This window comes from Rhipicephalus sanguineus, chromosome 1 (assembly GCF_013339695.2).
Source record: "Rhipicephalus sanguineus isolate Rsan-2018 chromosome 1, BIME_Rsan_1.4, whole genome shotgun sequence".
Lineage (NCBI taxonomy): Eukaryota > Metazoa > Arthropoda > Arachnida > Ixodida > Ixodidae > Rhipicephalus > Rhipicephalus sanguineus.
In genome coordinates this window covers 25,997,476-26,020,623 of record NC_051176.1, presented here as the reverse complement: position 1 = coordinate 26,020,623, position 23,148 = coordinate 25,997,476, and the positions used below count along the sequence as shown (strand labels likewise).

The 23,148-nt window shown below is 49.3% G+C and overlaps 1 protein-coding gene across 1 annotated transcript in view; it reads left to right on the top strand.

Annotated features, from left to right (window-relative positions):
- Window positions 1-23,148, top strand: part of LOC119402536 (LIM/homeobox protein Awh) — a 146,432-nt gene that overhangs the window by 101,200 nt on the left and 22,084 nt on the right. Inside the window, exon 3 of the mRNA XM_049412099.1 lies at window positions 14,504-14,721. Within this exon, the coding sequence (XP_049268056.1) occupies window positions 14,504-14,721 (218 nt within the window). The remainder of the gene's footprint in view (window positions 1-14,503; window positions 14,722-23,148) is intronic.

Below are 23,148 nucleotides of genomic sequence, written 5' to 3'. Positions count from 1 at the left end.
ACAGCGGAGGAGTTATAGGCTAGTTTCCGGCTAAAAGTTCTATGGTGTGCATCTACGGCGCGCTCAAAAGTCATCTCCAGTATCTTCATGCTGTGTGACGGGAGTCTTGTGTGTAACGGCAGTGTATTTTGGCAAAGGGCGAACCGGGTGCGCGTTTCTTTCGCACCTCCCAGAAGTCGGAGCTATTCCAGCATGGCTGGAAAGAATTTTTCGCCATAAGTTTCCGCACGTGTAACTAGGGCTGAAGTCTGGACGAGTGGGTAAGGGTTCATCTTCTACCAAGTTGCGCAGCAAACGGGACACAAAGAAAGACCTTGAAGAGGCAGACGAGCGCAGGCTCACAACTGATTTATTGAAAACCTAATCGACCTTGTCAGCAAAGACAACATGTCACAGGCAAAGTTAATCAACGTAGTGAAAACAAAGATCAATCAGACTCACGTGAAGGCCACGTACGTCAGCAGTGGCACGTAGTAGAATGCAGATATCCATACTCCTTGTCCTACAGACTTTTAGAGGGTGGGCTGACGCAACCCTTCCTCCTGATACAGAAAGCCGGTATTATCCTACGGCCTAAGTACCTGCTTTTCCTCGAAATTATGAAAAACCGGCTCGCAACAGCACTCCTGGTAGTGCGCTGGCATATGGAAAGTGAACGCTCGTGTTCTCTTAATCTCATATTAATGCACCTTCCGCTTTCACCGATATAATAATTGTTGGGGTTTAACGTCCAAAAAAAGACGATATGATTATGAGGGACGCTCTAGTGGAGGGCTCCGCAAATTTCGAACACCTGGGGTTCTTTCACATGCACCTAAATCTAAGTACACGGGCCTCAAGCATTTTCGCCTACATCGAAAAGGCGGCTACCGCGGCCTTCGGGTCGAGCACTGTAACCACCGTGGCGGGTTGCACCAATATAAGCGCACCTGACACAACACCTACTGCGCATGCCACATATTAGTTTTCCTCTTTCTGTTGAACATTGCACTGATTGCTTAGCGGCAGGCTAGCAGATTCTTTCCTTTGACTCAGCATTTGCAAACTTTCGACAGCATTGCCAGAAAACGCTATGCAAAAATCGGGTGTCTGCATTGGATCAAGTGTAGAGCCAATCATTAGCGACATATTTCTCAGTGGTGTGCACAGGGCAATACTGGAACAGTTGAAAGACTATAAAAATATTCCTCTACGTGGATGATTACATGGTGTTTTTAGGAAGGCGACAATATAAGGAAACCGCCAACTCTGTTCTCCGACTATTCAGTACGCACGGTCTATGCTTCAAGTTCACATTAGAGTATTGGCGCGATTTCTGTCAGCAATTCCTGGATATGCAATTACGATTTGAGGTAGACAATCTGTGCTGCCAAGAAACATTTGCTCAACTTTCCCTCCAGCCAGTCGAAGGTTGCAAAGATGGGCACTATGTTCACTACCTTGAAGGCAGGGCTGGAGAAGTCCTGCTTCCATAAAATGCATGACATTTTCGAGAAGCAGGCTGAAACGCTTAACATCGCAGGGTATCCTGACCAGACTTGTACACGTTACAGAAAATAAGTAACCGATTACATTTACTTCCTTTAAAGTGTATTTGATTACTACGGTCAATCACAGCCACAGAAAAGGAACTAATCAATTACAGAAATGAAATCCATTACTGTCGTGTTACATTCCTTGAAAATTTTATTGCCGTAAAACAGTAACAGAAGTTTACATGGTAGAAAGAATGCTGGAGGCTTCCGTGAAGGCTGGGGGGCTTAGTGTGGCTTCTGTGATATAGTGTTACACACTGTTAACATTGTGACAGGTTCGTTTAACAAAGCAAGTTGAATTAGTTGTGGAATGCTATTCCTGAATAATAGAAGGAGGCGAGCGTTTTATTTTCAGAGAAATGAAAATATATTTGCACACACAAAAAATAAACGGAAGGGAAACACTAGAATCAACAAAAGGTAGACTAACAAGTGTCAGCCTGACCACAAATATAGTTCTCATTTCACAAGGGAAACTGATAATCAGCCTAAGTGTCGCACAAGTCCAGATACTAAAGTCGTCAGGAGAGTCTTGATGCGGCAAGAGAGCGGTACGGCTAACCAGCGGGTTGGGCACATAAGCAGTCGAATGAAAAGGACGGCGTGGTGGAAGATACACAAGCTCGGGCCCTTGGCTCACTCCCACTCCCGGTGGATGCCGTCATCGGCGGTGCTGCCTCCTGCGCGAGCACCACGACCACGCCGTGCCGGGGCCTCAGCAATAGCCACGCCGGTAGAATGGTCGCCAGGTCCGCGTGATAGCCTGCGCCGGCTAGGTTGACGCCTTCAGAGACCGGGTACAAGCGCCCGACAAGCTTGCACCATAGCCACATTTTTCGAACAGCCAGCACAGCTCTTATTTTTCGTTTTCGGCGCAGTGCCTCTCAAAGATGTCATTATTTTGAGAGTTTTTAACGGCGAAGCTGTTTAGGAAATTGTTCCATGTCCGGCGAACGAAAAAACTATCATCATCACAAACGGGTATGTGCCACAGAAATCTGGTAAATCCCTCTACTCACCACTCCATCATTATAAACGCATATGTGCCACAGTAAATGAATTGGGTAAATCCCACTACTTACCACTGGCCCACTAAAAATGAAGAAGGCAACAGTTAGCCCAACAAATGGCTGCGAAGCGACGGCGGCAAGCCGAAGACCTTGAGTACGTACAACGAGAGTATACTAAGGAAGGGGAAAGGCAACGACAGCTGGGAGTAGACCCCGAAGCGACGGAAGGTCTTCGCCAACGACGAGGTGCCCGCAGATCTGTGAGAGGTGGGAATGCTTGGTTTCAGCGCGAGGTTCATCTGCAGTTTGGGCATCCATGTCGTGTCTGTGACTGTCTATGCTTCAACTCGAACCTCTCTGCGCTGAGAATGAACTTAGAAACAACCTAGCATCACCTAGCTAAAGCTTAGCAACGACCTAGAAGTAATCTAGAAACAACCTGCATCACCTAGCGGCTGCGAGAATTAAGACCTCGAAGCGATGAAAGGCCTACGCCAACGACGACGTGCCCCTAGATCTATGGGAGGTGAGCATGGCCCGCGTCTCGCATAATTTTAATTTCGCCACGTGTGGCCTCCCGTGTGTTTCACCCTACGCCCCGTGCGTTTAGTTTCTGCCATTAGTATCCTAGAGAACTAATCAGAAATGGCATAATAGTCTAAGGCAGCAAGCTGGTTCGAGGTTCGAAGCCCCGGTTGAGCGCTTCGGAATTTTTTCTGCTGAATTAATTTCATTTCCGGCTTTTATTTATATATACATACATATACATATCCGGTACACGACGGCGACGGCAAAAGTCCGCCGAGAGTGTCGATATAATTGCTATCGCAATAAAGCAACCCCTGTTGAAACATTGTTATGAGTGAAGCGCGCGAGTGTGTTGCGTCCGATGGCTGGAGCAGCAAAAACGACGAGGACGACGCACAACGTGCTACTTGCGCGAGCGCGCCGAGCATCGGAGCATGAAAAAAAATTGGCGAAGCTTGCACTAAGTCGAGCGAGGCTTCAAACACCGAAACTGGGTGATTCTGAAGGCTGAAGGTTGTTTCTAGGCCTTAGATAGGTGATGCAGGTTGTTTCTAAGTTGCTTCTGAGTCGGTGCTATAGGCTTTAGCTATGTGATGTTAGGTTGTTTATACGTTTATTCTCAGCGGAGAGAGCTTCGAGTAAAACCGCAGACAGTCACACACGACACGGATGTCCAAACTGCAGATGAACCTCGCGCGCGGTTGCTTCTAGGTCGTTGCTAGGCTTTAGCTAGGTGATGCTAGGCTGTTTCTAAGTTCATTCTCAGCGCAGAGAGGTTCTAGTTGAAGCATAGACAGTCACAGACACGACACGGATGTGCAAACTGCAGATGAAGAACCTCGAGCTGAAACCAAGCGTTCCCACCACTCCAAGATCTACGGGCACCTCGTCGTTGGCGCAGACCTTCCGTGGCTTCAGGGTCTTCTCCCAGCCGTCGTTGCCTTTCCCCTTCCCTAGTATTCCCTCGTTGTACGTAATCAAGGTCTTCGGCTCGCAGCCGTCGCTTCGCAGCCTGGCTAACTGTAGGGCTACCAGTTGTTGGGCTACCTGTTGGGCTACCTGTTGGGCAGTTGGGCTAACTGTTGCCTTCTTCATTTTTAGTACAGCCCATGCGCACACAACAATAACTCTAAACCAAAACGTGCAATAACGATGATAGAGTATTAGCCGTGGCTTCACGTGCCACTAGCAAGCGCCGTCTTTATTTTCTTTTCTTGATGTCGCGCGCTCTGCGGTTTTGTTTGTCGCCCAAAGGAAGGCGCTGCAGGCTCTTGGGACAACGCAAGCGCAAGAGTCCGAGAGTGGCTTGCCTTCTGCGCATGCTTCCTGGCGGCTCGCAAATTTATTGAGTCCTCAATTCTAAGACTGTCTAATGATTCCCTGGAGTTGGGATGTGCGCTTTCGACTTGTACTTTGACATACAGGGAGTGGTCGACCGTGCTCGCGCGATTATCTTTTGAGGGGGCGTTTTGTACGTCTTGTGCTTTCAGCAAAGTTTGCGTTGAAGCTATAGACCACACGAAGGTCCCTTTGCTCGCTGCAGCGGCCGCGTCTGCGAAAGGAGTGATCTGCTAGCTAGAACAGCCAAAGTAGGGGTTAGCTGAAGTAGCAACTGTGACAATTCGCGCTCGTCCTGTGTATACCTGTACGTTCTTTTCGTGTGTCGTTCTTCGTGTTTGAGCAGCGCGTTGCAAGTGTCGAGCTGTGACAGTTTTTAGTTAGTACTCGCAGTGTGCATCTTTTTTTCCGGCGTCCTTTGTGCCTCAGCAGCGAGCAGCAAGTTTCTAGCTGCTCGCCGTTCTTCCTGGGGCATTCCAATTTCCTTCTATCGCATTCACTGCTTCGCCCTTAGGCGAAACTGTGACTTTTTAAAAGTTGTCGTCGCTGATTCTTGCACGTTTCCTCGTTGAGAGGTCAGCTGCTACATTCAACACTTTCTCAATGCATGCGCTGGATGAAAGGGCGGTATCATAGCCAGGGCTTAAAGTCTCCTTTCATTGGAGGGGGAGCCCTCAGAGGGCGGCGATCCATATGCATACATACACACATACGTACAGCCCCTCCTAAAGAAATGGAAGGGTGGACCGCCCCCCCCCCCCTGACTTTAAGCCCTGACTATACCGTAGCAACTCCTTGCGCACCACTTCGTAGATGCGCAGTGCTTCGATGCTACTGTCCATGTCATCTATGACGTGTCACGCTTCGCTGTTGCTGGCGCTCGGGTAAGGTTTAATTTCCAGGTAAAGCTAGGGAAAAGGTGAAAAATATTCTCGTCCGAAGAAATATGCGGTCGCATATTTTTCGGGACGAGAACTGCCGTAGAAGACTGGTTACAAGTTGAACTCGAAAAAAAGTAATTGATTACCGGTGATCAATGACAAGAAAAATTAATTGAATTACCCAGAACGCTACATTTTCATAAAACTAATCCGTTATATTATAAAATTACAAGAAAATGTAATTGATTACAAGTGAGGAGTGCTATAAGGTGGGCTAGTTGGTCTTGATTCATGTTCAAAAGTGCGCTTAGTGAAGAACACAGACACAAACGAAAACGTACAGGAGATAAGGCAACGAGCCACTCTTTGCAACAAGCTAGAGTTGCGCTCGTTGGCTTATGTCCTGTACGTTTTCGTTTCTGTCTGTGTTCTTAACTAAGCGCACTTTTGAACATGAATTACAAGTAATCGATTACTCGTAACGTGTTACGTACGACTCTGATCCTGAATGTGACAGCCACTGTTTGCAACAAGCTAGTGCGTGTGGTTAAAGAGAAGGAAGGGACGACACAGGAGGATAGTAATAAGGCCAAGGAGAAGCAATCGGTTGTAGTCATACCTTATGTTCACGGCCTTTCGCAAGGGTTGAAAAAGACATGAACAAAGTATGGTGTACGCATAGCGTTTTCAGCACGAGGCAAGCTGTCGAAAGTTTCAGAATGGTGAGTCAAAGGAAGGAATCTGCTTGCCTGCCACTAAGAACTCAGGGCCATGTTCAACAATATGTGCCATGCGCAGTTGGTGTTGTGTATCAGGTGGCCTTGACGTGCGGAAGGCCTTATATCGGTGAAAGTGGAAAGTGCATTAATGCGATATGAAGGTAACGCTCGAGCGTTCACTTTATAAGAGCTCGGGTTTGCGTTTGCCTGCGCACTGCCGGGAGTGTTGTTGCGAGCCGAGCTGTTAAGCTTTCCTTGTGCCGAGTGTCGCGAACAGAAATGATCAGCATCATGAACGCTCTCGCTTCGTCCTCCTCATCGTCTGCTTCGGACCCACAACACGTGGAACACTATGATGGGTGAGCCTGTCGACTAAAAATCACGTAACATCACGTAACTAGGCACGGGACTAAAATCACATAACATCACGTAACAACTAGTCGCGTGACTAAAATTACGTAACGTCACGCAATACCTAGTCACACGACTGAAATCAAGTAACATCACGTAACAAATAGTCACCTGTCTAAAGATCTCGTAACACCACAGAACAGCTGGTCCTGTGACATGTTCCCGCCATAAACCACGGCACAACTAGTCGCGCGACTAAAATCACGTAAAACCTAGTCACGTGACATGTGACATCCGAAACACGTAGCATCTAGTCACGTGAATGAACTGACGTAACATCTGGTCATGTGACCAAAAAAACGTGACATCACGTAACAATTAGACCCGTGACGTTTCCGCCGAAACGGCGTAACATTGAGTGGTGTGGAGTGTCGACCGAAACAGAAGAAAAATAGCCAAGCCTAGCCATACTTCGCAAAAACTTAGCATCTCCAGCAAAAGTTGGCATTAATAGCAATAACTTAGAAGAAGCTAGCTCGAACACTAGTTCCGCTGCTGGTTGCAGCCTTGCTCCTTAGTGCAAGCAGCGCACTTTCATTATTTTTTTTCTTCATGATGCGAACGTCATTTCTAGGGAAAGCAGATGCCGCAGGATATTAGACCCTTTCCATATTAGGAGAAATGAAGAAGGGCGCATTAGCCAACCCTCTATAGGTCTGTCGGACAAAGAGCATGCATATCTGTGTTCCACGTGCTGCTATTGGCTTACGTGGCCTTCCACGTGCACCTGATTGTATTCATAATCTTTGTTTTCCGTACGTCCATTAACTTTCGACTGTGACGCGTTGTCTTTGCTGCACACTATTTAATGTCGACTATGTTTTTCAATTGATCAGTTGTGAGTCTGCATCCGTCTGTCTCTTTAAGTTCTTTCTTTGTGTCGCGTCTGTTACGCAGTTTGCTAGAGTTTGCACACGTTCCTGTTTTTTATGTCTCGTCAACAGCTTCATGAAATAAAGAATACCTTTAAGCAAGTTTCTGTTTCGTAGCTCGAGTGCTCGTGAGTGCGTTTTCAGTTGAGTGCGTTTCAAATTGAGCGCTTAGTTGCTGCAAATTTCCCCGTGTGAACGACTCTGACTAAAACTGCAAAACGGTCGACGAATTTGTTGGCGCATTTCGGACACCCACACAATGTATTTCGACATGTGTCTTAACTATCACATCACAACGCGCAATATGCAAACGCAGCACACGCACGGTCTCGTGCTTTGAGCTATTTACTATGTCTTTTCTGCAATGAGAACCGCTTCATATTGGAACGTCCCATTCTGGACCGGCTTTTGCCCGCAATGCAGTCTAGCTTGATTCTGCGACCTTCACGCCAGCCTGAAACGAAGGCGTCAGTACCCCGAGCACTGCTTTGGGCGCACAGAAGAAGCCACGGCCAAATTCTCCGGAACGGCTTCTATCTGGCTTGTTTGGGCGGCCGAATTTCCACGCATTTCCGCGCAGCAGTCGCTAAGCGCACATCTCCGCGTCCACGCCAGAAGGCGCCCACGTTAGCGGAGATACCAGATTCGACTTGCACATCTGCAGAACTTGGCAGCTCTCACGAACCTGCTCAGGGGAGTGGCAGAGGCCTTTCTACGTGTGGACTCCCTACAACTGTGGTCGATCGCGTTCCCCTGTGACCCGGAATCTTTCGGAGCTCACTGCACCCAAGTGAAGAACTGCGCGGCGCAATGCGCTGGCCGGTCCGTGCCCGCTGCCTTCTGTTTGCTCGCTGCTTGCTTGCGTGTCTCTGCGCGGGCAGCTTTCTCTTTCTGCGCACCCGGTGGAACTTTTCTCCCCGGAGCGGTTCGTTAGCGCCAGCGGCCCTGCCTCCGCTTCCCGCCTGTCGTACTACTACAGGCGGGAAGCGGAGCCAGACAGTGGCGGGTACGATCAATGCATCCTCGCAATCAGGCCTCGCACTGCAGCCGCGGGGCTTCGAGCCTTGTAGCAACTGGCTTTCAGCGCTCCGGGGGCTTACAAGGTCCTATCTCGCTATAGTCACGACGCATGACGGCGAAGCAATGCTTTTTCGGTTACGCCCCAATGGCTCCGCCCCGTCGTCGCATCGGCATTTTGACCGTTCTATACGCCAGAACCTCGCTGACGATCCGTACAAAAAAGAGCGCCAGTTTGCCTCTGGTACCATCGCATGATTCTCTAACGAAATCCCTTCGTTTCGTTTTGGTTTGAGCATTATGTCTATTTCGAATTTTACCCTAACCGCTCTCATTACATATCATAGCATACACTTTTAACGCCATTGACAGAGATGCCTATGTAATTGAATGACGCAGTAAAGAGTCCGCAAGAAATTGCAAGACTTTCGAGCTTTTCTTTTACAATTGTTACAACCTAAGACGCCAAGAGCTGAGCTGGGTTTCTTTTTGCTGATGTGCAGACTCCTCGCACCACCGCTGCATGTTGTGAGATGACTCGGCTATCGTGCATAACTTGAGGAGTGCGCTCCCCGCGTCCTTCGCTCAGCCGTCACCTCACCTTGACTCTGGCGACAAAAGGGCAGCCTGTTGCCCAGCTCTCGACAACCTTCGACTTTGTTGCCTTGGGAACACGTCCGCTACTGCACCGCGTGACACCATGACGCGAGGCCGTGAAGTGGGAGTTGAGTTGCGCTGAACTGTGCATCCCCGCTGCCATCACGTGCGCAAGCCCGCTGTCGTCAGGAAGCCGGCGCCAGGAAAACGCCACATAAATTACGTAACCCTCGAGAGTGTGCACGCAGTTGTTCGGAGGCTGAATGAGAGCGTTCGAAAACCGAACATTTGGCGGGCGAATGACGTGATGCAGCGATGCAAGAGCTGCAGCGAGGCAATATTCTAACCGATGCGAAATAGCCGCATAGTCACCCCGCTCATGCCGCGCAAAACTGACGAAAACTGACGACAAACGTGGAAGACACAAAGGACTCAATGAACAGGACGACACGATGCACGCGGCTATGGAAAACACCATCTGCGAGCTCAGCAACACCTGCCCGCAACATAGCGATTAAACTAAGCGACAAATATTAAATTCCTCTTGCATTCACGAGTCGCAAGAATCGCTCTGGTGCTGCCACAGTTTTAAGTGCGGAGCACTTGAGGGGGCCGGGCTGTCGTAGGCAGTGACCGTATGTGTTGTCGTAGCTTGGCGTAACGCAAGCAAAGATTACGATGATGATGCTCCTAGGATGGTCGGCACCAGCTTTCTGTGTTCGCGCTCGCGCCATAGAGAAGTCTTCTTCCTATAGTTCTTCGACCGCCTTGATGTTGATATTACCACAGGCAAAACCACATGTAGCGTAGCCAGCTTTCGCATATTGAACGCGCGCTCGTGCCAAGGAGAACTCCACCTCGTATTCTTCGAGCGTCTTGATGATGACATTAACGCAGGCTAAACCACATATACCATAGCCAACTGTAGCATATTGAGCGCGTGCTCGCGTCAAAGAGAAGTCTTCTTCCTCTTGTTCTTCGAGCGCCTTGATGTTGATATTACCGCAGGCAAAGCCACATATAGCGTAGCCAGCTTTCGCATATTGAACGCGCGCTCGTGCCAAGGAGAACTCCTCCTCTAGTTCTTCGAGCGTCTTGATAATGACATTAACGCAGGCTAAACCACATATACCATAGCCAACTGTAGCATATTGAGCGCGTGCTCGCGTCAAAGAGAAGTCTTCTTCCTCTTGTTCTTCGAGCGCCTTGATGTTGATATTACCGCAGGCAAAACCACATATAGCGTAGCCAGCTTTCGCATATTGAACGCGCGCTCGTGCCAAGGAGAAGTCCTCCTCTAGTTCTTCGAGCGTCTTGATAATGACATTAACGCAGGCTAAACCACATATACCATAGCCACCTGTAGCATATTGAGCGCGTGCTCGCGTCAAAGAGAAGTCTTCTTCCTCTTGTTCTCCGAGCGCCTTGATGTTGATATTACCGCAGGCAAAACCACATATAGCCTAGCCAGCTCTCGCATATTGAACGCGCGCTCGTGCCAAAGAGAACTCTTCCTTTTATTCTTCGAGCGTCTTGATGATGACATTAACGCAGGCTAAACCACATATACCATAGCCAACTGTAGCATATCGAGCGCGCGCTCGTGCCAAGGAGAACTCCACCTCGTATTCTTAGAGCGTCTTGATGATGATGATAATGCAGGCTAAATCACATATACCATAGCCACCTGTAGCATATTGAGCGCGCGCTCGGGTCAAAGAGAAGTCTTCTTCCTCTTGTTCTTCGAGCGCCTTGATGTTGATATCACCGCAGGCAAAACCACATATAGCCTAGCCAGCTGTCGCATATTGAACGCGTGCTCGTGCCAAAGAGAACTCTTCCTTTTATTCTCCGAGCGTCTTGATGACATTAACGCAGGCTAAACCACATATACCACAGCCACCTGTAGCATATTGAGCGCGTGCTCGCGTCAAAGAGAAGTCTTCTTCCTCTTGTTCTTCCAGCGCCTTGATGTTGATATTACCGCAGCCAAAACCACATATAGACTAGCCAGCTTTCGCATATTGAACGCGCGCTCGTGCCAAGGAGAATTCCTCCTCTAGTTCTTCGAGCGTCTTGATGATGACATTAACGCAGGCTAAACCACATATACCATAGCCAACTGTAGCATATTGAGCGCGCGCTCGGGTCAAAGAGAAGTCTTCTTCCTCTTGTTCTTCGAGCGCCTTGATGTTGATATCACCGCAGGCAAAACCACATATAGCCTAGCCAGCTGTCGCATATTGAACGCGTGCTCGTGCCAAAGAGAACTCTTCCTTTTATTCTTCGAGCGTCTTGATGACGACATTAACGCAGGCTAAACCACATATACCATAGCCACCTGTAGCATATTGAGCGCGTGCTCGCGTCAAAGAGAAGTCTTCTTCCTCTTGTTCTTCGAGCGCCTTGATGTTGATATTACCGCAGGCAAAACCACATATAGCCTAGCCAGCTTTCGCATATTGAACGCGTGCTCGTGCCAAAGAGAACTCTTCCTTTTATTCTTCGAGCGTCTTGATGATGACATTAACGCAGGCTAAACCACATATACCATAGCCAACTGTAGCATATCGAGCGCGTGCTCGCGTCAAAGAGATGTCTTCTTCCTCATGTTCTTCGAGCGCCTTGATGTTGATATTACCGCAGGCAAAACCACATATAGCCTAGCCAGCTTTCGCATATTGAACGCGCGCTCGTGCCAAGGAGAACTCCTCCTCTAGTTCTTCGAGCGTCTTGATGATGACATTAACGCAGGCTAAACCACATATACCATAGCCACCTGTAGCATATCGAGCGCGTGCTCGCGTCAAAGAGAAGTCTTCTTCCTCTTGTTCTTCGAGCGCCTTGATGTTGATATTACCGCAGGCAAAACCACATATAGCCTAGCCAGCTGTCGCATATTGAACGCGTTCTCGTGCCAAAGAGAACTCTTCCTTTTATTCTTCGAGCGTCTTGATGATGACATTAACGCAGGCTAAACCACATATACCATAGCCACCTGTAGCATATTGAACGCGTGCTCGCGTCAAAGAGAAGTCTTCTTCCTCTTGTTCTTCGAGCGCCTTGATGTTGATATTACCGCAAGCAAAACCACATATAGCCTAGCCAGCTTTCGCATATTGAACGCGCGCTCGTGCCAAGGAGAACTCCTCCTCTAGTTCTTCGAGCGTCTTGATGATGACATTAACGCAGGCTAAACCATATATACCATAGCCACCTGTAGCATATCGAGCGCGTGCTCGCGTCAAAGAGAAGTCTTCTTCCTCTTGTTCTTCGAGCGCCTTGATGTTGATATTACCGCAGGCAAAACCACATATAGCCTAGCCAGCTGTCGCATATTGAACGCGCGCTCGCGCCAAAGAGAACTCTTCCTTTTATTCTTCGAGCGTCTTGATGATGACATTAACGCAGGCTAAACCACGTATACCATAGCCAACTGTAGCATATCGAGCGCGCGCTCGTGCCAAGGAGAACTCCACCTCGTATTCTTCGAGCGTCTTGATGATGATAATAACGCAGGCTAAACCACATATACCATAGCCAACTGTAGCATATTGAGCGCGCGCTCGCGTCAAAGAGAAGTCTTCTTCCTCTAGTTCTTCGAGCGCCTTGATGTTGATATTACCGCAGGCAAAACCACATATAGCCTAGCCAGCTGTCGCATATTGAACGCGCGCTCGTGCCAAGGAGAACTCCACCTCGTATTCTTCGAGCGTCTTGATGATGACATTACCGCAGGCTAAACCACATATACCATAGCCAACTGTAGCATATTGAGCGCGCGCTCGCGTCAAAGAGAAGTCTTCTTCCTCTAGTTCTTCGAGCGCCTTGATGTTGATATTACCGCAGGCAAAACCACATATAGCCTAGCCAGCTGTCGCATATTGAACGCGCGCTCGTGCCAAGGAGAACTCCACCTCGTATTCTTCGAGCGTCTTGATGATGACATTAACGCAGGCTAAACCACATATACCATAGCCAACTGTAGCATATTGAGCGCGCGCTCGCGTCAAAGAGAAGTCTTCTTCCTCTTGTTCTTCGAGCGCCTTGATGTTGATATTACCGCAGGTAAAACCACATATAGCCTAGCCAGCTGTCGCATATTGAACGCGCGCTCGTGCCAAAGAGAACTCTTCCCTTTATTCTTCGAGCGTCTTTATGATGATAATAACGCAGGCTAAACCACATATACCATAGCCAACTGTAGCATATTGAGTGCGCGCTCGCGTCAAAGAGAAGTCTTCTTCCTCTTGTTCTTCGAGCGCCTTGACGTTGATGTTAAGGAGAGGCAAGTGACACGTGTATATACATAAACGACGAGGACGATGGCGAGGTTTCACAGACTCCGGCCAGTGGGACAGTAGGTTTCGAGTGGAAGACGAGCAAGACGTTTTTCACTTGGAAGTAATATTAACTACATTACGATGCCGAGTGCCCCCGTTGAATCTATATGAACACAGGGCTGGTCTGGTGATATCTCCCCTGTGTCAATTTTGTTCCTAAATCGAATCACTAGAGCACTATTTTTTATCGTGTCGCCGCCCTATATTACAAAGAAAAAGACTTCTTGAAACTCCATGTGCTAAGCTAGGGATGATCTTAACAACAGACGCTATACTCACTTTCGGTGCTTCGGCTTTGGGCTTCAGCCACAGGAATATTTTTGATGCTGTTGGTGCTTTGTTTCATGAAACAAAACGAATGCGTTTTTAAATTCCTAATTGCAAACGAGTTCCTATAGTGGCAATGAATCAATAAGGGGAAGCAATCAATAAAAATGATAGGACGTTTGGTTACACAATAATTTCATTATTGTAGTTTCTAGTTAGGATGAGCAGTCTGGTCTGAATGTACAAATAATTATTGTACTCGTTCTTTTATATGTTTGCTTGTCTTTTGTCTTTAAACATTAGTTATAACTAACCATATTTAAAACTTTATGTCAACAATTCTTGGCCAATCTCCCAGTGTGGTCATGAACCATGTGTAGAGGCACATCATCATCATCATCATCATCTGTTCAGCTGATTTGAAAACGCTGCTTCTCTATCGCAAGTTGTCCTTCTAGTTTGTTCTCGTTGCACCGCGACAATGTAGTTATTGTTCACCTTTTAATGTTCTTCGGTACCGCCCGTAGAACACACTCAAATGCACATAGTTCAGATAGATTCACTTTCTGCGAGTGGGGCTCGCGTGGATAAGACTAGTGGGTGGTCTGCAAGGAAGCGCCCGAACACATGTCCCCAGCTCCCAGTGGGAATATAAAGAGAGCTTCATAAATGTAATATGCATTTGAAAACGCATGTTGCTCGCAGTTTGGTATAGCATTTGACTGTGCGCAGTGCCGCAGAGAAAATGAGCTGTACGCGAAACCATACCGCATTTCTCACGTTACTCTTTTACAACCACCTTCGCCTCAGCTTTCTTTTTTTCAGCGACTTCAACACATTTTTCTCTACCTTTTGCATGTCAATAGTTCCCTGGTTCATCGTTCTAATGCTCATGTACTGACGACTTAACTCGGATGCCCAAGTGGTTCATTGTACAAGCGTTTCCCCGTGCCATTCCCAAAGCTCCTTCGATTTCCTCACGCAGCCAGTTCGCTGCCAAATGCGCCAAGTGTAGCCGGGCCATCGGTGCCTCGGACTGGGTCCGCCGCGCCCGGGAGCAGGTCTACCACTTGGCCTGCTTTGCCTGTGACGCCTGCAAGCGGCAGCTTTCCACTGGCGAAGAGTTCGCACTGCATGACGGACGGGTGCTGTGCAAGAGCCACTACTTCGAGCTGCTCGACGGGGCTTCCGGATCCAACGACGGTGGGTATACACTGCAGTGCTCGCGTACAGGAACAATCTGTCTCAAGTAATATGCCCTTACGAGAACGGAAATCTGGGCGAGTTTGTAAGAATGCATCATAGAGGAGGTAGCGCAAAAAATACGTAGACACAAGCCCGGAACATAAACACGAGACGAGCGCTAACTCGAAACTAAAATTTATTCTCAGAATGCGCGCCTATTTATCAACCAAGATAAAAACACCACATTGTCACCCAAGAAAGTACATCTCATTCCACAATAGCATGACGCCACAGCATCTAGATCGGCCCTTACAACAAAAATGATACACACAAAAGGCAATGCCGTCCAGATAAGCCAAAAACTTAACGCGAGCGATTACGGAACGCGTGCTCAGACTAGACACTTTTTTCACGCGGAAAGCGTAGGTACCAGGTCAGCTGTAAGGAAAGCTAACTCACAGGAATGTAGGCTCAGGGAAGGCTGGCTGACACACTCGAGATCGTTCTTTTAAATAAAAATAATTGGCCGCGTATCTGCGTGCTTCGCTGCAAATGTCGTCTAAAGACGATAGAAGAGGCGCTGCGTGAGATATGAACGCCATCTGGCAATACGTCGGGAAACGTGGATGCTGTGTTGCGGGCTGGTAGTCCCGGCGCAGCAGCAGGCGAAGACCGGCGGTGACCAACGCGACCGGCGGGGACGCCAGCCAGCCCGAACACGCGGCTTGGCGCGAAGCGCCGAAGCAGAAGAAACGTCCGCACTCAACGAGTACTCTCCACACACTCTTTTATATTCACGTCGCCTGGGTAAAGCAGGAATGCCAGAGCGGCGCCCCATGGCATACGTACAGTGCAATACTGAACCGAAACCGAAACACAACAATGAGCTCGTGCAGAGGGCACGGAGGAAGCCAAGTTTTGGCGCAGTCGCATTTATAGCGCAGCTTAAGAAACTAGGGTCTCTAGAATTACGTATCTATGTATTTTCTATTAAAGGAACACACCACCTAATACTTACCTAGTGATGTTGCGCCTCAGATATGCGTAATGTTTGCTTTTTGATCAACAATGTGCACAAGTATGAGCCTAGTCAGCCGTTCACGATGGCTGGCCCTTGGGCAAGTGGTTCAACTTTGGCCGAGTGGCTGAATCGAGGGACGTGCGGACAAACAGAAAGACAGACAGACAGAAAGACAGACCAAAATTTCTGCGTTTAAGTTCCCCAAGAAAGACTATCGTCTTTAAAAGCTTCCACAATCTCTCTGGACACCTTATTACGGTTCCGGTACAACACTGTTGTGTCAATTAAAAGCGGTTCACAACCACACTGCCGAAAACGCATCGCGAGATGCGTGTATGGTGAACGTTTGAAAGAGCTGAAATGCTATCTCGGTCTAATGTTCAGACATCTGCCCATCTAGCCGATGTATTTACGTCCGCATGAAACAGGGATGCAATGAACAACGTTGCAAGTGCAAGAAACAAAACGCATACCGTGCCTAATCGTACACCTAGCCTTTTTGTGGTCCTCCTTACTGCACATGCGCCTCTGCAGTCTTGGACAAATGGCGCCCACCTTGTCTTTCGCGGTGAAAACAATGTCAATATCATGATGCAATGCCACCTTTTTGACGCGATGAGATAGCCCATGAATCTATGGTACAACCGCGAAATGTATCTTGTCTAACGCCCGTACCTTTTAGGCACACTCTGCTCCTGCTTTTACGGCCTTTTAAACATTTGAGGCTGGCAGCAGTAATGACAGCTTCTGGGTACCCAGCTTTCCGAAGCTTGCTCACCTGCCCATTCACACTGTGTGCCATCAAACGTCCGTAAGATTTCTTTAATGCTGAGTAAATGCAAGAAAAAGCGATGCCTTGCTTGACAAGCTTCGAATGGAGAGGAGTGCCCTGAAGAGGAAGGGTCGTGCTTGAGAACCCATAGAGCGCTAAACGAACACGACACAATATGAAGAGAGACCAAGCTCTTACCTTCCTGTCCTGCCCTCACCCTGTCTCGTATTCGTTTAGTGCGCTATGGTTTCTGAAGTGCGATCAACTACCAACACGCCCGAACGGCCTCCCCAGTGATTGACTCCAACTACCGGGGTTACGGACACCTCGGCACATCGGTAGTTATGCACACCGCTACCACTATAGATTACGACCCCTGCTGCAGAAAATCGAAGCTATCAACTCTAGAGCAGAAGTTATGAGGAAACAGGCACTGTCGTCACTTTGGCACCCACGTTCATAGAAAGCATACATAATCTAGCCATCAGTTGTTATGACCTGTCGCCGTGACCAGCAATGCGCCTTTGAATTTATTTACGTCACAGCTGATGGCGACCGAACACTGGAGGCAAGCGTGCGAAAAGCACAGGCCTCACGCGATTGTGGTTGTTAGTTTCCATTGGTGTAAGATGACTGCCCCCTATTAGAATTCAAAGTTCTCGTCTTCAGACAATGAGTAACTGTTCGGGTTTCACGTCCCAAAACCACAATATGATTATGAGGAACGCCTTAGTGGAGGGCTTCGGAAATTACGAATACCTGGGGTTCTTCAACGTGCATCTAACTCTAAGCATATGAGCCTGAAGCATTATCGCCTCCATCGAAAATGCGGCCGCCGCGGCCGGAATTTGATCCCGCGACCTTCAGGTCTGCAGTCGAGCACCATGACCACTAGACCACCGTGGCGGGTTATTCGCTGCAGTGACGTAATTTCTTCCCGCAAAGGTTCTGCTAAAACGGCAGGCGAGCACTGCTTCACAATGCACATATGCTTACCTCGACGGGGAACTTTGCCTGATGACTTTCGTGACATTTATTGAAAACGCCGCTGTTACTAAAGACAGGCTTAAAAAGTCATTCTCCCAAAGTATGTACTCGCAAGTGCTTAGCAAATAAATCTTGTACAACGTGTAAACGCTACAGAGAACAAGGGTGAAAAAAATTACAGCGACGTTCCATTACGGGGACGCGGTGCTATCTCCTGGCGCATTGCCCATGGAATGATTGAAAAACGCATTTTTTGCGTAAATTTGGAAAAGACTCCTCGATGCATGACTTCTGGCTTCGGAGCGCATCAAATTGAGCAATCGAGGCTCCGAGCACACCCACCAGAGGTTTGTGGTCATTGAAGTAGTTCCAGCACGGGAACCCTCGCCTTATGTACAGAAACGATGTCTCTCAGATACCACAGACGATCACACACAAAGCACGCGTGCCCGAACGGCATGTTGAAATACCTCCCGATGATTTTCGTAGTACCCTCGTGAAACCGGGGATACTGTTCGGCCTTGCGCTAGCGGGCTTCGCAGATGACACTGCATGCGCTGGGCTTCCAAACGGGCTGTTATTTCCTAAGCTACGCCGTCTTTGCGCAATACATCCGCCTATTGGGAACCGCCCATCACGTTCCTCGGGAGTCTCCTGGGCACGAGAAGCCCGCGGCGTTTTGTCCGCATTGTTGAGCGCGTGACCACCGCTTAGTGAGGACTTCGGGGTCGGTCGACTCACTCTCGGCCTGGAACCGACGGCGTCGCCGCTCCGTTGCTCTCGCTCCGCGTACTAGAGCACCAGGTGGATACGGTACGTCCATAGCGCACACATAATCCGCAGCATTTGCGAGAGGAGACTCGTTTTTGAAGAACGCTTCCTTTCCTTTGAAGAGGTAGCGAGCCTGACAAAATAGTTCACTCGCTACCCTTGACCTGACGACGATCATGAATTGTGACTGGGAAGCTTTCAACCACCCGCTCGTGGTGCAACGCCTGATGTGATTGTGCCCTCGTGGTACGACATCTTTTAACTTGACTCCTCGTGTAACATGGTGCTTCGACAGGGTTTTAATCCTGAAGCAGTTCAAGTACTAGCGTTGATCTATACTCGAATACACGCACCATTCCTGGCTTCGATTCTCGGGTGCTAACTAGTTAAAGCTTTTTATAATGGCGCTGCTTTGTGGGGACACACACATGATACCGATTTCACAAATGCGGCATGTACGCTTGCTCGCATAAAGCAGACACTTGGTAGGGAAAATACAAAAAAAAGTGACTTTATTTAAAACTGGACAAAAGTATCCGTTCGCATTAAAACACCGTGCCGGGCGCGATCAGCTTACATTTCGCCTGTGAAATTCGATGATGAATATCTCGAACTACGTGCAACTTTCGTGATCTCTAAAAAATTGGTATGCCATAAATTGTCATGCAGTATAACTTCCTAATATAAACAACTGCACTCAAGCCAATAATTAAAACGTCAATTAACGACTTTTGTTATTCAGTCGCATACGACGTCGTTTTAGCTGCGGGAAATTATTTCCGCTTCGACATAGAGTTCATGTGCGAAAATGACAGGAGTCTGACTGTCATAGAATTTTTATTAAAAAATCTGCATGGCCTAAAAAACACCCTAGTATGTAACGTTTGCTATGTAAAAGTGTCTATTGGACGGAACTCGGCGACAGTGTGCAATGGCGACAGCACGAGCGGCGTTCTTTCAGCATGGAGCCGAAGATGACGAGAGTTCCAAGGCTTGGCTACCATTACCCCGGGTACGAGTAGCCCGGCGACCTGCCAGCTGGTCACTATGAGAGGGTCATGGTAGGCCTTGAGGCGCTCCACGCTGACAATCTCGCGCCCTCGACGGCGCATGTCCGAAGATGGTTCAATGGGTTCGATCAGGCAGTTAGCCGGGGATGTGCGTTCGGCGACACGGCAGGGGCCTTCGTATTTGGGCAGCAGTTTTGAATAGAGGCCAGTTGCAGTGGTCGGGACCGAGAGCCATACGAGCGCTCCAGGGACGAAGGTGGCCGCAGAAGTGGTGGTGTCACCCCGAATGCTCTTCCGCCGCTCTTAATCATGCGTAGTAAAGGTCTTGGCAAGCTCGCAACGCCCTTCAGCAAGTCCGGCTGTGGCAGAAACAGGCGCACCTCAGATCGATCCGGCTTGTATGGAAGGCATAGTGCTTATTTTAGCGCAATACAACGACACCGCAAGAAGACAAAACACAGCGCTGTGTTCAAATAAGCGCGAATAAGCGCTGTGTACTGTCTTCTTCCTTGTGGTGTCGTTTTTTTTTTTGCGCTAAAATAAGCACTATGTATTCTCACCAATTAGACCGTCAACGCATTCTGTTGTATGAAAGGACCGTGTCGATTGTGTGCGACGGGTGCCTGCCGTACAATAAGAAGGACGAAAAACCGATAGTGCTCCGAGGGGCGGTATTGTAGGCGTAGGTTACGAAGGGCAGAATGGCATCCCAATTTTTGTGATCGGCGGCGACGCACATTACGGTTAAAGCGTTCGTTGAGGTCATTCGTCTGCGGGTGGTAAGCAGCCGTTTTGCGATGAACCATAGGCGTGCGCGGCCGGGGGAGGGAGGGGGGCGACGGCCTCCCTAGTCACCTAAGAGGTGGGGGGAGGGCGCGAAGTCTGCCCTATAGGCAGACTTTGGCAGTCACATAAGGGAGGGGAGGGCTGCGATGAATCTCCCCCCCCCCCCCCCCCGAAAGGGAACCCTGCGCATGCTTATGCGACGAACAACGTTGCATTCTTTGAGAGTGGCTTTGACGACTTCCAGCAAGAAGACACGGCCTCGATGGCAGCTCCTGGGGTGGACCGTGACGCAGCATGAATCGGTGGAGCAAGAAGGAGGCAACATCGCGCGCTGTAGCCGCGAGGAGGGCGGCAGTTTCGGAGTATCGCGTAAGGTGGTCTACAGCGACGATGGCCCAGCGGTTACCAGCCGACAATTGTTATAGCGCGAAATCAAAACAAAGACAAAAGGTACACGAAGACGAGCGCTAACTTCCAACTAGGTTTATTGTTCAGAACACGGAAATATATAGGTGGGTGTCATGTTTAGGACGGTTCGGGCACTTCTACTATTGTGCAGCGGCGCAGGAGACAGACAGGGAGACATGTTTAAACAATTATGTACAAAATGAAAGGATATCGAAATTCGTTGATGTGGGTGCCGTCGGGACGACCACCACAGCACATGAGAAAGAAGAGTCCCGTGATCTCACGACTCTCGAGCAGTGGTGGCGTCGTCTAGGAGATGCCTGGACCAGCGCGACCTCGTACCTCGCTTCCGACGTCTTGATCACCGCCCGGGCGTAGCGGTTCCATGTGCTGGTTCCGGCCAGCACAGCACCGTGTGCGCCGTGCTGGAATGCTGCTCGCCACAGCTGCGGTGCGGCAGCTCATTCACCGGCGTTCCACGCCTTGGCCAGGGCACCGCCAGGTAGAGCTCGCGTGCACAGCTCATGGGCTAGCGGCCGACGTCCGAGTCTGGCGCGTCGCTCGGTACGGCTCGGCACGGCTCGATTCACTCAGCAGCTCCACCCCTGGCACCTGGACCCTCGGACACCCTGGACCTCGCCCGGCTCCGTGGTCCACCGTGCACACGCGTCTCGCCCGTCAGAACGCCCCGCTCGTGCGAGCTCAGAATTGCACGGCCTGGTCCGAACACTGCGAGCGCGCCTCGTGCCACCGTGCCACCGCGCTCTTCTTTTTCCTCCTTCCGTGATCGGTGGTCCGCGCCGACGTTTTCGCGCTATTTACACGTGACAATGGGAAAACCACGTGACAATAGATAAGCAACGCAAAGATGAACAAGGCAAAAAATCAAACACCATAAACATACAAAAGGAACCTAAGGAAACATCTAGGAAAAACCAAAAATACAAAAAAAACAAAGGACTATCACTAGCTGCTCGCGCCGACACTTTCTAGAAACCTTAATTTCTTCTCGGAGAGAGACAAGGAAGGCTTGCTCACGCATGAGTCGTGTTCACGTACCATCTGCGCAGCCTCGACGGTGATTGGGTTGCGGTCATCTCGGTGTTTATACAGCGTCACTGTGTCCTCGAAAACAGGCGCACAGTTGCACGCAGTACAATGCTGTGCAAGAAACCCATCTTTCCCGTTTCTAACGTTGTTAGCATGTTCCCTTAGTCGGTCGTTTAGACACCTTCAGGTCTGTCCGACATAACATGCACCACAGGAAAGGGGAACCTTGTAGACAAACCTAGTTCGAAGTTAGCGCTCGTCTTCGTGTACATTTTGTCTTTGTCCTGATTTCGCGCTATAACAATTGTCATGACCTAACAACTAGCCCAAGCCGCCACCCTCCCAAGTTACCAGCCGACGTCAGAGGAATAGGCACGTACATACCGATGCCAACGCGCTCAAACGGCCGGTCAGGGCAAGGTAAAGGTTGCAGAAGTGCAGGCGACAGGTGCTTTGAAGTTTTTCGGCGCTGACAATCGAGGCAGGAGTGAACGAACTTCTGCACGTAGGGGTACATTCCTCGCCAAATGTAGCGTTGTCAAATGCGGTGGGAAGCTGTGGATACTCCGGAGTGCGCACATTGCGGATCAGAGTGGACGACTCGCATATATCAAAACGCATATAGTAAAACCTCGGTGATATGAATCTTGCGGGGTTACCAAATGTATTCGTATCATCCGAAATTCGTATCACCAGAAAACACAAAAAATTTGTATGCGACAAGAGAAAGTTGGCATACGTTTTGATTCAGTGTTTCTCAGGGCCGCAGTGACGTCATGAACAGCTCTGAATGATTGCCAGTAAAGTTTCTAGACGTCAACGATAATACTTGTACTCGTAAATATACGGTGCATGCGCGCCTGTGTAATTAATGAAACAGATGCGTTGTGCCCCGTAACCCCTAGTAGCCCCTTCCTAATCTTAGTACGCTTTTCTGCATGACAACTCAGTACTGCGGCAAAAGTGACTTAAGAAGCGCTTGGCACACGACAGATAGAGGCCAAGCTCCAAGACCTCTCGGGGTCTTCGTCCACCTTTAATGGGGCTTCATGACGGACCAGCAGCCCAAGTTTCAGTCGTCTTTCATAGAACGTCTGATTGCGGGGACATGGCTTGCATCGACGTGGCAGCACGTGTTAACACAGTACAAAGACGCTGCTGCCTCGAGCACAGGAGCATGCGTCAACGCGTCCTAAAAAAAAAAAAAAAAAAAAGCGGGGACTTTAACGTCATCTGTAATCTAAACGCGAAGGCACCTAAAGGCCTCCAAGATTCGCGTGCACTATCTCGGAGGCAACGAGGCACCGTTGATGGTCGCGCAGCGCGCATGCCCGCGCCCGCGCGTGACTGCCACGTCTTCAGCGACAGCGCGGGCAGCACCTGTTCGTACCTGTGCGCTAGCGTACGTTCGTATCACACGTCGCGGGATGCAAATCGGTTGGCAACAACCGTACTCCAATACATTGCAGACTAATGGGCCTTGGTCGGGACCGCAGAAAAATTCGTATCACTCCGAAATTCGTACGAGCCGTGATCGTATCATCGAGGTTTTACTGTATATCAGTAGCCTCTGGCGACCGTCGGCGTTGTAATCGCATCGATGAAGTAGCTCGTCGCGAATGATGAAATGGTGGGCTTAA